General features: G+C 36.9%; 1 protein-coding gene across 1 annotated transcript; it reads right to left on the bottom strand.

Moving 5' to 3' along the window:
• Positions 1-8,405: 8,405 nt before the first annotated feature.
• Positions 8,406-9,422, bottom strand: LOC131033477 (uncharacterized). Its single transcript, XM_057964717.2, has 2 exons — positions 9,195-9,422; positions 8,406-9,107 (listed from the first exon to the last, which is right to left on the bottom strand). The coding sequence occupies exons 1-2, from the start codon at positions 9,420-9,422 to the stop codon at positions 8,406-8,408; spliced, it is 930 nt and encodes a 309-aa protein (XP_057820700.1).
• Between the last annotated feature and the right edge of the window lie 3,093 nt (positions 9,423-12,515).

Here is a 12,515-nt window from a genome sequence, read left to right as displayed (position 1 = left end):
ATCTTTAAGAAACTCCTCACGTAAGCACAACATCTTCACCAATAAATGTGACAACATCTGAACACTTAATACCAAACCAAATATACCATTAAACATCTACTACAACTTTATATAACTTATTGTAACATCAATGACAACACAATCTCAACTCAAACTCAATAGGAATACTAGGCAACACATATTGATAGCATACATATCTTATCATCTTCCACATCAAACTTCAATTGAGACACCAATCAAACTCAACAACAACACCAATTTTTGACACTATTAATCTATAGTACAAAATAGAGAAACTTTCATATACTTGCATGGCAACATAATAAAAGTTCAGTTGTCACCGATTGTAACCAACAGTAGTTTTCACAACACAAGACAACTTACCTATCACCAACAATAGTTTGTACAACATGAGACTATATCCAAACCAACAAGTTTTACATCAATGACAACATACAAGACTATATCTAGACCAAACCACATCCAGACCAACAAGTTTGACATCAATGACAACATAACTCAAATTTCCAACAACAACATGATACCCTTCTTAGTTTCAATTAGATCCATGCAATGAAAGTTGTGTCCTCTACATATCTTTAGTGCCTTAAGTTCTCATACAATGGGGTTGAAATTACCATCTCAGAGTACATCTCGATCCCTTTCAATATTGTGCCAATCAAAAAAGGACTCTTGAACACCAAGTATGAATTAATAAGAATCTTTGTCCTCTTATTTATCTCAATGCATTGATCCCTTGTCATCAAAATCTTTCAAACCCAAGGTCTAGGTTGAAGATAAACGGTGTGGTGAGTATAATAATGTAGAGTCATTTTTCATTAGCAAGCTTCTTACTTCTTCAAAGTCTCATGGAAAACCACATAACATTCAAAAGGACCCAAAAGTTATAATTCAATATCAACCTCCTACTACTTTTACCAAATGGGGTGAACTAAACATAGAAAAAATAAAGGACGACATGTCTACTTGGCTCTACAAGGATGAAGAAGATGTACCACTAAAGAAATATGGAATTTAGCCTTCACTATCATGCAAAAGAAAGGATATTATGGTCACAGTGGCCTTGGAGCATTAAAAAAAGGTGTGATAGAGCTTGTTTTTCCTAAGAATCAACCTAAGACTAGAGGGCTTGGGTATGTACCATTAGAATCGAACACTCCTAGTACTAAGTTATTTTTGAGTGAAAATGTAAGTGCCTCCAATAATGATGAAACATATGATAAAAAATATTAGCAGTAAATGAATTATTGCTCCTTTTGTTTTGTTTAAGTAAAAGAAGGTATTTGAAAGGTACCTGAACCTTGTACAAGCCGGGAGATCAGAAGAACATGAAAGAAACGTGCCTGATCACTTCAAAAAATAGAAAGATCCCACTTGAACAAAAAGGGGATCAACTTACATAACATAAAAAACCAGAAATAGACAGCGAAAGGACATCACAATGATAGAAAAAATATAGAACCTAGAACCCCTGCAGAAACAAAGACAGAGACCTAAATACTTTTCATGATATCCTCAGCATGGATAACCATTTGTTTCATGTTGTTTGTCAAGGTCTTTAATTCCTCCAGCTCACAACCTTTGATGTCGCCCTTGGTCCTTGTATTAGCTCTGGTCCTCTTTTCATGACCCTTCTTGTTCACTGATCTTTGTCACCATCCTTCTCTGCATTATTCTCAAATCTATTGACCAGGATGTTCATGTTATCCACCGAAGCTTTGAGGATCTGAAAATTTTGTTCTGCAATCTTCTTAAAATTGAGTTCCAGTCTATCGATTCTACTACCTAGATTGTTCATTTTATTTTCCATTCCTTTAATCTCCTTTTTATCTTCCATCTCATTGACCTTTTTTTCCATTGCTATTATTTTACCCACCATACATTCAATTGCCTCTGCATTGACCAGTTCCTTAACATGTTCCACCAGGGGTTTATCACCAACCGTTAATCTTGTAATAGGCATCATATCAGTCTTCAAACTGTTAATATCCTTCACCATTGTTCTGATGGTATCATAGAAAGCTTTTATTGTATCATAATCACCAATACCAATTTTATCCTCTTTATCCTCCTTTTGCAGACTTATGGTGTTCAAACCCTCAATGTTGCCCATCACCGGATTTTCCTCCCCCTCTTTATCCTGACCCTCATCCTTCTTGTTCTCCTCAACTTCCTCCTCAAAATCAACCAGAACATGGCTGATGTCTTTATTATTTCCCTTTTTAGTGTTCTTCCTCCGAATATGCTTTCCAATTGCTTTCCCTTTCTTTTTTAAATAATTTTTTTCTCAAAGGATTCAGTTTTAGACTCTAAAATGTCTGAATCCACCACAATCCTTTTCCTCTTAGCCTTATTCCTCCCTTTTTTACTAGTCTCTTTTGAATCTCCCTCGGTCTCTAAATCAAAATTGAATCCACTGGCTTCACTCTCTGTAGTCTCATCTCTTGCATTTTTGCCTTTAATAGGCTTTTCAATGCATTTCCCCTTAAGCATTTTATAAACCAGAACCATAAGCCCCTGGTGGAAGGCATAGTCACCTTTGGGATCTTTTTGAATCTCCTTGATAGTATGGTCCATAGAACAAGCTAGGTAATAAGGCAAGCTCACCTTTTCCCCATGGCGGAAATGCTTGAGCAGGACAAAGTGATGATCATAGGATCTAGTAAACCTACCATCCAAAGTAATGTAGGTGATAGAAGCAAATAAAACAAACCTCCATGGCCTGCATATCCTCTTTGGGGCATGGTAGGAATTGTCGATTTTCACCATCTTTCTCCTCTCATCATCCGTAACTGGGAACTTGTCCACTGCTTTATCTAATATGTTGTGGTCCCTATAAAATTGTTCCTTTTGTTAATCTATGGACTTGTGGTATTTTAAAATACCTTGGAAGGGTGGTTGTTTCATTCCAAGGAGACAAGTTCTCTTAGGCCAACTCCCAACAATGTGCGAAATCGAAAGACAACAATCAAGCCTCCTCAAATTATGCATGCAAATTTGTTTTGATTAATTAGAAAAATAGGTTTTAAGGACCCGGAACCTTTTACATAAAGATCAAAAGAAAGATCATCAAAGATCAACTAGACCAGCATAAAGACAACATAGAAAAGACTGGAAAGAAAGCCAGCAACCCAAACAGACAGCAAAAAACATTTTCCATGTACTTCGTTAGCCTGCCCTTCTACAAGATACTCCAGATTTCCTCCTTTTGTTTCCATTCTTTACAATTACTGGGCTCGTAGCGATGCCTGTTACCTCCCATGATTTCATAGCTCAAACCAGAAACTCAAGAGTTGCAGATAGCTAATGGAAAGAAATCTCTAGATGCGGCCCTAAAAACCTAGAAATCGTGGGAGAAGGTGGCATTCGCCTTATCATTATTGGTACTAACACAATAATAATTAATAATAGTCCTCCAAGTCATGTCATTAATCATTATATAATCCATTTTAAATCTTTGAGGTGCAGTTATATCGATCCATGAAAATGATCAATCTGGCATCATTAAGAAGATCCTCTTCACCCTTCCAGGTAATCATGTTGTCATGAGTGACCGCCACGTTAGCTGCCCAATCAGCGGGGCCATTTGCTTCCCAATAAATGTGAGAGATAAAACATTTATCAAAGGTTTTAATAAGATCCCTAACAACCTTAATAATATTGTTAATAGTCCATGAGGGCTTGGTAATTCCTTTAAGGTAGTTAATGATATTATTAGAGTCCCCCTCAATCCAAAGATAAGGATAGTTCCACCTTTTAGCCAGAAGGATGCCTTGGATAGCAGCCATAGCTTCTGCCATATGGTTAGCTTGGCAACCTATAAGAACAACAACAATTTCCTTACAAATGCCATTTTTATCTTTGAGAATTGCATCACATCCCGCTGGTCTAGGATTACCTTTAGCAGCACCGTCAAAGTTGATTTTGAACCATCCAGGAGGAGGAGAGTACCAATTAGCTTCTAGTCTCTTACTTTATTTAGTATCAACCCTGACATCACTCTTCAGGTTCCAGGAGTTGAGGATGTGAGCTTCTAGGCAATTGACAGGAATGCAAGGTTCTCCAATGGTCCTGAGGTTCTCCACTATAGCCCTTTGAATTTTCTGAAAAACAACAACCTGGGGGAGAGAAGTATCCCTGAAGATGCGGTTGTTCCTTTCTTTCCAAATCCCCCACGGGATGTGAGGAAGAGAGAGCTGCCACAAAGTTCTCAAAGAGGGATTAGATCAATGGTAGCTCCAAGAATGGAACAAGTCTTGAATAGGGTTAGGGAACACCCATACCATACAAAATTATTAAGAAATATTTCCCAGATAGAGACAGTGAAAGAATAGTGAATAGCCAAGTGGTCCACAGACTCTTCCTCATGACACAAAACAAACCTATTGGGGAGATTAAAACCTCTAATCTTCAGGTTGCCTAGAGTCAAAATTTTGTTTTGGAGGATAGTCCAGTAGAAGATATTGATCTTTGAAATAAGACCCTTGATCTAAGCTTTAGACCAGAAGGGGTTCTCTAAGGGGGCTGGAGTCAGCGCTCCATACATGGAAGAAACAGTAAGGTTGCCTTTGGGCTCAAGTTTCCAAATAAGAATGTCTTCTTCATTATTCAACCAAGTAGAAAACAAGTGTTTCTTGAGATTGATGAGGCCAGGGTGTATACCTTCAATATTTTTCCATTTGTCACCTAACCAGTACCCCTCAACCAAGGAACCAAAAACTCTTTTACAAGGGGCAACAAAAGGGGCCCAATCAGGGATTTCCAGAAAAGGCTTATCAAGCAACTAGGGATCTTCCCAAAATATGACTTTCCTACCATTACCAACTCTTCATTTAACCCCTTTGGCTATGTTGTATTTACGCTTTGAAACATGGTTCCAAATGTGAGAGCCATTGATGCTGAAATCAGAGTTGATGAAAGAGAAAAGAGATGAAGACAAGAGAGGTACTTACTTCTCCAAATTTCACACCACTCACTTTTAGAGTGGAACAACCTCCACATCTATTTGGACAAAAGAGCTTCATTGAGATTCATGATTCTCCTTAGACCCAGACCACCCTTGCTTTTCGATCTACAAACCTTGTCCCAAGCCACTAAAGCCATTCTCTTCTTTTCCTCAACCCCAGACCAAAGAATTTTTTTTGGATTTTTTCAATAGCATCAACAAACTTAACAGGGATTCTGAAGAGACTAAGAGCATAAATAGGAATGCTTTGAAGGGATGCTTTAAGAAGTTGTAACTTGCCAGCCTGACTTAAGAGAGCACCTTTCCAACCAGCAAGCTTTCTCTAAAATTTATCCATCAAAGAACTCCAAAAGGAATCAAGGGGAGAGATGCCCAAGGGGAGGCCAAGGTAGGTAGTAGGAAGAACAACAATCTAACATTTTAGAATTTTGCTAATTCTATGTTGTCTTTTCTTAGGAGTGTTGATGAAAAACAATTTACTTTTAACCCAGTTGATAAGTTGGCCAGAAGCAGACACATACTTGCACAGGATGTCCTTTAGGATTCTGGCTTCCGAGATACTGGAATCCCCCATAATGATGGCATCATCCACAAATTGCTAGTGGGAGCAGGTGTGATCAGCAAAAGAGGGTTGGAGGCCTTTAAAGATATCTCTAGTCACCATACTTTCCATGTACCTGCCAAAGCATTCAGCCATAATGATGAAGAGAATAGGGGAGATGGGATCCCCTTGCCTCAAACCTCTGGAGGCTTTTAAAAAAGGGGAGGGGGAGTTGTTAACAAGAACAACAAAGGAGGCAGAGGAGAGAAGCTACTTGAAGAGGTCCACACATCTGTTAGAGAAGCCAAAAGCCAAGAAAACCTTCATGAGGAAGTACCAATCCACCCAGTCATAAGCCTTAGAGAGATCAAGCTTGAGAATAAAACTCTGCTTCTTGGCCATAAAAAGGGAATGGATATTCTCACAGACAGTAATGATGGAATCAAGAATTTGCCTTCTTGGCACAAAACCATTCTGTTGAAGACTGATTAGGGAGGGAAGGACATTCAAGAGTCTGGAGGTGAGGACCTTGGAAATAATCTTATAGAAAGAGTTGCATAAACTGATAGGCCTGAACTTATCCATGGAGTCAACTCCTTGAATTTTGGGGATCAAAGCAATGAAGGTGCCATTATTTATTTCAGTAATCTTCTTGCCCCAAAAAATTCTTTAACCCCATTGGAGACATCTTTCCCAACAATATCCCAGAACTCTTGGAAGAAGAACATAGGGAAATCATCAGGACCAGGAGCTTTATTGCCCTCAAAAGAAAAGACAACATTTCTGATCTCCAAGTCCGAAGGGATGGAAGTCAAAAAAAAATTCTTATGCTCATCAATAAGGCAAGGAATGTTCTGGAGGAAGGCATTTTGAGCATCATCATCTAAGCTCTGATCCCTACAAAGAAGATCAGAGAAGAAACTTTTTGCCTCATTTCTAATCTCCTCCTCCTTGACTAGCTCCACATTGTCCACCATCTCCTATTAGCACCTTTGTGTTTGATAGTCAACATATGGAAGAATTTGGTGTTCTTATCCCCTTCCTTCAGCCAAATACATCTAGATCTTTGCTTCCAAAAAACTTCTTCTTTTGCAATGATATCGTGGTATCTTTTGAGGATCTCATTTTCTTCTGCAATTCTAATAGTGGAGAATCCATCCTTCTGGATTTGGACTTGAATTTTGTTGAGGTCTTCCTGAATTTTTCCTTTGGCCTCAAAAATATTCCCAAAGCTGGATCTATTCCAGGTCCTTATGTTATCTTTTATGCTTTTAAGTTTCTTCACAACTCTATACATGGCAGTACCCTCAACTTGAATGTTCCACCATTCCTGAATTTTATGAGTCAGATCCGGATGTAATGTCCACATTTTTTCAAACCTAAAGGGAAAATGCCTTCTCATGTTGATAGGGTCAGCAATAAGAGTTATAGGGTAGTGGTCAAACCCAACACGAATGTGAGCAAACAGAGAGCAGAAATAATGTCTAAACCAATCATCAAATATAAGAGCCTTGTTAAGGTGTACTTGAATAAGGTCATTTCTAGCCCTCCTATTAGTCCAAGTGTAGTTGAAACCCTGCATCACCACATCATTAAGGGCCTGGGTGTTTATAAAATCCATGAGGGCTAGTCTACTGTCTAGCTGAGAAGGGAAACCACCAAAATTTTCCTCCTCTTTCAATGGGGTATTAAAGTGTCCCATGACCAGCCAACTGAGGTTCTTGAAGTTGTCCCTTATTTCTATAAGTTTTTTCCAAAACTTGCTTCTGTCTTTCAAGGTATTGGGAGCATAGACGTTTGTGAGGACCCAAGAGGTTTCATCCTTTAAATGCTCAAACTTAATGCAAGAAAAAATGCTCTCTTGAATAAGAACTTGACCTCTAATACTATTGTGATTCCAGATTGTTGCAATGCCTCCAGGGGCACCTTTGGAGCTACCACCACAGATGCTACCAGATTTAAAGAAATTCAAAGCTTCAACCTTTTCTCTACTCATCTTAGTTTCTTGAATAAGAAAAATGTTAGGTTTACTATCCCTAATCATATTCCTAATAATATCATGTTTGTGGGGATTATTAAGTCTCCTTATGTTCCAAGAAACAATCTTCATAATCACTTACCAACTCCTAACTCCTTCAGAGTCCTCTGAGTCCCATTTGCTATGTTATTGCTAGCCTCCCGATCTCTGATTTTGTGGTTTTAAGGCTGTCTTAGGGATGAGGAGACATACCCTACATCAACTTGAGCAATTCTCCTAGACTTCCTTATTTGGGCAGCAAAGGGAGTGGAGCCTTTCTTGTTCTTGTGTTTTGGAATTTTCCACTCGGCTTCTTTCTCAAAACCCGCTTTAGGATCACTAACGAGTCTAGAAATCTCCTCTTCATTACCCCAGATAGGTGATCTGGAGTCATGTGAAGAGATATTAAATTTTTTAGAGGCATGATCTGAATCAAAAAGATTCAGTCCCAAGATAACACAGTTCTGGGCCTCTTGAAAATCATAACTATTTGTGAGAGGGGAAGAGTCAGCCTTCTCTTCATGTGATCCAATGATCTCCCCTTCCTCAGATTGCTCCACTTTCTTAATATCCTTATCCTTCTGATTATCTTCGTTGGAAGCTTCCTTACTAGCCAAGGTGTCAGCAATCACCATCTGGGTAGTTTCTTTAGAAGATTCACGTTGTTATTTTATTTCCTCTCTTGGGGTCTGCCCTCCTAGGATATTATCTGCTCCCATATGTTTCATCCTCAAAGATTCCTGGGGGGAATGATGTTTAGAAACAGAGGCTGAGGAGACCACATCCTTGTTCTCCCCAAGGAGTCCAAAACAGTTGATCTCAGCTAGGTCGGCTTCCTTGTTTTCTGTATTTTTTACTTGCTAGACCATTTTCTCTGGAGCCTTTCTACTCTCAACTGCAGTTTTGACTTGCTTGTTATCCCCTCTAGGCTTTAGAGGGCAATGTTTAGCCCAGTGACTTGCTTTTTTACAATGGAAACAAGCAAAGGGGATGGATTCGTATTCGATCTGTTGTTTCCAAGTACCCAACTTAGACACAATATCTATTTGCTCAAGCATATCTGCATCGTGGGAAACCCCTACATAGAATCTGGCATGAGTGAACGTTCTTCTTAAAGCTGTGATCGGATCTATTAAGAGGAGCTCACCAAAAGAGCTTGTAATACCCGAGAAAATACTTTCTACCCAGTATTCAAGAGGCAAACCTGGGAGCTTAACCCAGACTGGGACTTGCACTAGAAGAGATTCACTCATATTTAGATTCGGGTGCCATTTCTGGAGGACCAGAGCTATCTTTCCAACTAACCAAGGGATACCACAAAGAATCCTTATTTTGTCTTCTTCACAAGAAAAGGCAAAGGAGAGAAGGCCTTTGGGCAGAGCCAAAATTTCAACATTGCCTTTCAAAGCCCATTTCTGTTTAACGTAAGCCCTAACAACCTCAATGGGGCGTGGTCCCATGAATTTACCCACCAGAGAGTTCGACATGCTACTTATGTTATGATCAAAAATCGAGTTAGGAATAGAGATGGCAAACTTACCACCAATCGCGTCCGATATGTTCTGAACAGGGGGTAGGGAAGATTTCCCAGATGGTCTAGTTCCAAAGAGGGTTGACCACCTTCTAATTTCTTTTCCATTCTCCAATACAACTTCACGTGGGCTGGACCCCCCAACCGCGATTCCAGGACCCACATTCTTTTCCGACAGAGTACCGTCAGCCTGCAAAATATCCGGAGGCTTGTCCTTCTCCCCCATCTGGCTAGCTCCATCAATTTGGCCGCTACCTCCATTGGAACCAGAGTTCTCACCTTGCAGAGAATTCAAAATTTGAATTCTTCCATTGCCGCCTACTCCTCCTCCACGTGAGCTCTCCATTGCAAGGTTATTATGCATGCAAATTTGTTATTCTATTTGATGCACCAAATAAAAATATATATGTATGGATTACTTTCATAATGCTTTAAGAGGATATAGAACTTTTGTATTATACATAATTAAAAAATATGTAGAATTAACACTTTGAATTTCTTAAACATAGCACATATATTTTACAAAATTTATGTTTAATTAACTCAACATAAAAAAATTTAAAAAATTAATTAACCAATTTTAAATTCTAAAAAAGAAAAATTGAACCTAAAATTATAAAAATGACCACAACTAAACAAACAATTAAACAGTTGTGAATAGTAATAAGACAAAAGTAAATAGAATATATATTTAAAAAAATTAATATATTATAAATGAAACAACTAAATGTATGAACATGCATATATTAAGGGGTAATTATTTAGTATTCACCTCAATCATTTCCAAGAAGTGTGCATGTTACTACTATCTCCAACAATATATCTAAATTCATCTAAGGTGTTCTTATAATCATTTTGACCATCAATATGTTTCATGCTTGCATGAAAAATTAGTATTTTTTTTTTAGATTATTAGGAAAACATCCAGAGCTTCTAATAGAGACAGCTTTGCCCCACTAACCGACTTATAAAATTTATATTTTATTTATTGGATTTTTTATTTTTTTTTTAATTTGATTGTTCCAATCACAAATACATTTTATATTAAAAACCTATAGCTATCCTATATCTTAAATCCACCACGTTTTCTATAATTTATTAAAATTGGAAAAACAAAAATTATATCAGAGAATTGGGTAGAAAATACAACGTACACAAAGGAATATTTTTACCGAATAATACCAACTTGGATAAGTTAAAAAGTAGGTTAAAAATTAATATATGAGGTCAGTTTTGCCCAAAAAAAAAAAAAAATTTGTTAATGAAAGGCACGCTCATGGTCGGTGAGGAAACAATTTAATATTGGAAGTTTGGGTTTAATATATTGTTGCCAACATTATGTGGAACAATCCTCTTTGCATGCCATTTTGTTTTTGCATATGCATATTGTCGGCTGATGAAGATTGTATGGAGATATTCAAAATTGTCCATATTCAATTTTCTTTATTTATGGGGATCTTCAAATTTTGTGCTTTTATTATCTTACATTTTATCTTGGAGGTTTGTGTTGTCCCTCCTCCTGTCTCTCCTCCCTACTCTTGATGTAATCCAAGGATGTTTATGTTCACCTAATGTTTTTTTAGTCATAAATGCTTTGATTAATCAAATAATGTCAGGGTTTGGCTAATGCCCATTTATGTAGTCCTTATTTAATAGAATTTATAGGTTTAGGATCAAATAAGTCATAAAAAATAATTATCATTGAATAATAGGAGTGTGTTATGATTAAATAGGAATAAATGTTAAAAGAAATTTTGGTTCATTTGGTAGTTGTATGATATTAAGTGATTTTTAAGATAATATTTTTTATATATTTGGTTTTAGTGGAATTATTTAAGATGTTTAATAATATATGAAGGGTTATGAGTGTTTTTCAAATGAATTGTTTGATTTGAAGTGTTGTATTTTAATAATTTTGTATACATTGTGTTGTATGGTAGAGGTTTTTACGAGTATTTGATAGATAGTACAAAATATTATCTATTGTATAGAAGTTGAAGCTTGTATTTTGTGTTTCTATAGTAATTGCACTAAGGCTTAGTAAGATAGTCATGAAGATTATATATTGTATTTCTCAAGAATTTTCACAGTTACAACAATCTTCAAAGTATCAAGAAAACATGACTTCTTATAGTATTTGACATTGGAGTTGTTGAGTCTTAATTGAATACAACTTTCAAAAAATAAAAAGTATGACTCATGCAACTACATGTCAAAAAAATATTAAAATGGCTAAAAATAGTAAGTCCCATGATGACTATTTTTCACTATTCCAAATACCATGGTACCCCATGATGACTATTTATCACTATTGGAATAACACTAGTACCCTACCCACTCCTAACTATTCATCTCTACTAGAATAACACTAGAGTTGACTTCATATTCCAACAAATTGTTGATCCAATTTATTGATGTGATAATGTCATGTGTATGTGTGTAGGTGTTGGACATTGTTGCTGCTAGGATATGTTGTTGTCATTGATGTCAACATATTCTTGCTCTAGTGCTATTGGAATCGTGATTTGGTGTATGGATTATTGGTTTTAGTAATCTGGAAAGCTTAATTGATCATATCATATGATTCGGTTTGCAGTTTCGATCAATGCTTTGCAGAGTTTAGTATTTCCTCCGGTATATTCTAGTGTGATCAAATCTTGAGCTGAGATTTTGGGAGACTATTTGGGATGGTCTTGTGTATCTTCATTTCAAATGGTTCATGATTTGGTGCTCCGCAAGTTATCTTTCTTCATGACAGTTGTTGTTGTTTGAGTATTCTTCAGTTTTAGATGTTGATCGATGAAGATTTGATAAGTGGTGTTGGTGCAGTTGTTACCGATGACGCTAACATGCTTACTGGTGTTTCCTAATTGTGCCCTATTTATTTTGATGATCTGCATTGATCGTTGTGCGAGTTATTGGTGATTTTGTTGAACAGGTGATGTTCTTTATGTTATGCGGTATTCCTGGTGGTGGAGCGTGTTGCGGTTGATCTTGGCGTGATTTTTGGTGGTATTGTGTGTTTGAGCATTTGAATTAGGTCCATGTTACATCATGTATATCATTATATTGGTTCGATGGTCTATCTTTGTATCACGTGATGTAATTTTGTAATTGGGTGTTGAGGGTTTAGCCAACCTTGTTGTCAAGGTTGATGAATTGTATAAATAGGTGATATTGTCATGTAATTTGGGCATCGTGGTTGTGTCTGCTAACAGGAATACTATGGTTACTGAGAGGGGGGGGTGAATCAATGACAACAAAAATATAATAAATTTTTCGCTTGCAGATTAATGTCAATATTCTGATTGTATGAAAGGAAAAAGTATTGATAATAATACTTGTTCCTTAAAGTTTATCCAAATTAGAGCACTTATCAGATGAAGAATACAATGAACACAAATAATAACACCAGAATTATGAGTGGAAAACACTCTGG

Source organism: Cryptomeria japonica, chromosome 3, assembly GCF_030272615.1.
Source record: "Cryptomeria japonica chromosome 3, Sugi_1.0, whole genome shotgun sequence".
NCBI classification, from domain to species: domain Eukaryota; kingdom Viridiplantae; phylum Streptophyta; class Pinopsida; order Cupressales; family Cupressaceae; genus Cryptomeria; species Cryptomeria japonica.
Note: the sequence above shows the minus strand (reverse complement) of the source record. Positions and strands in the feature narration are given on the sequence as shown.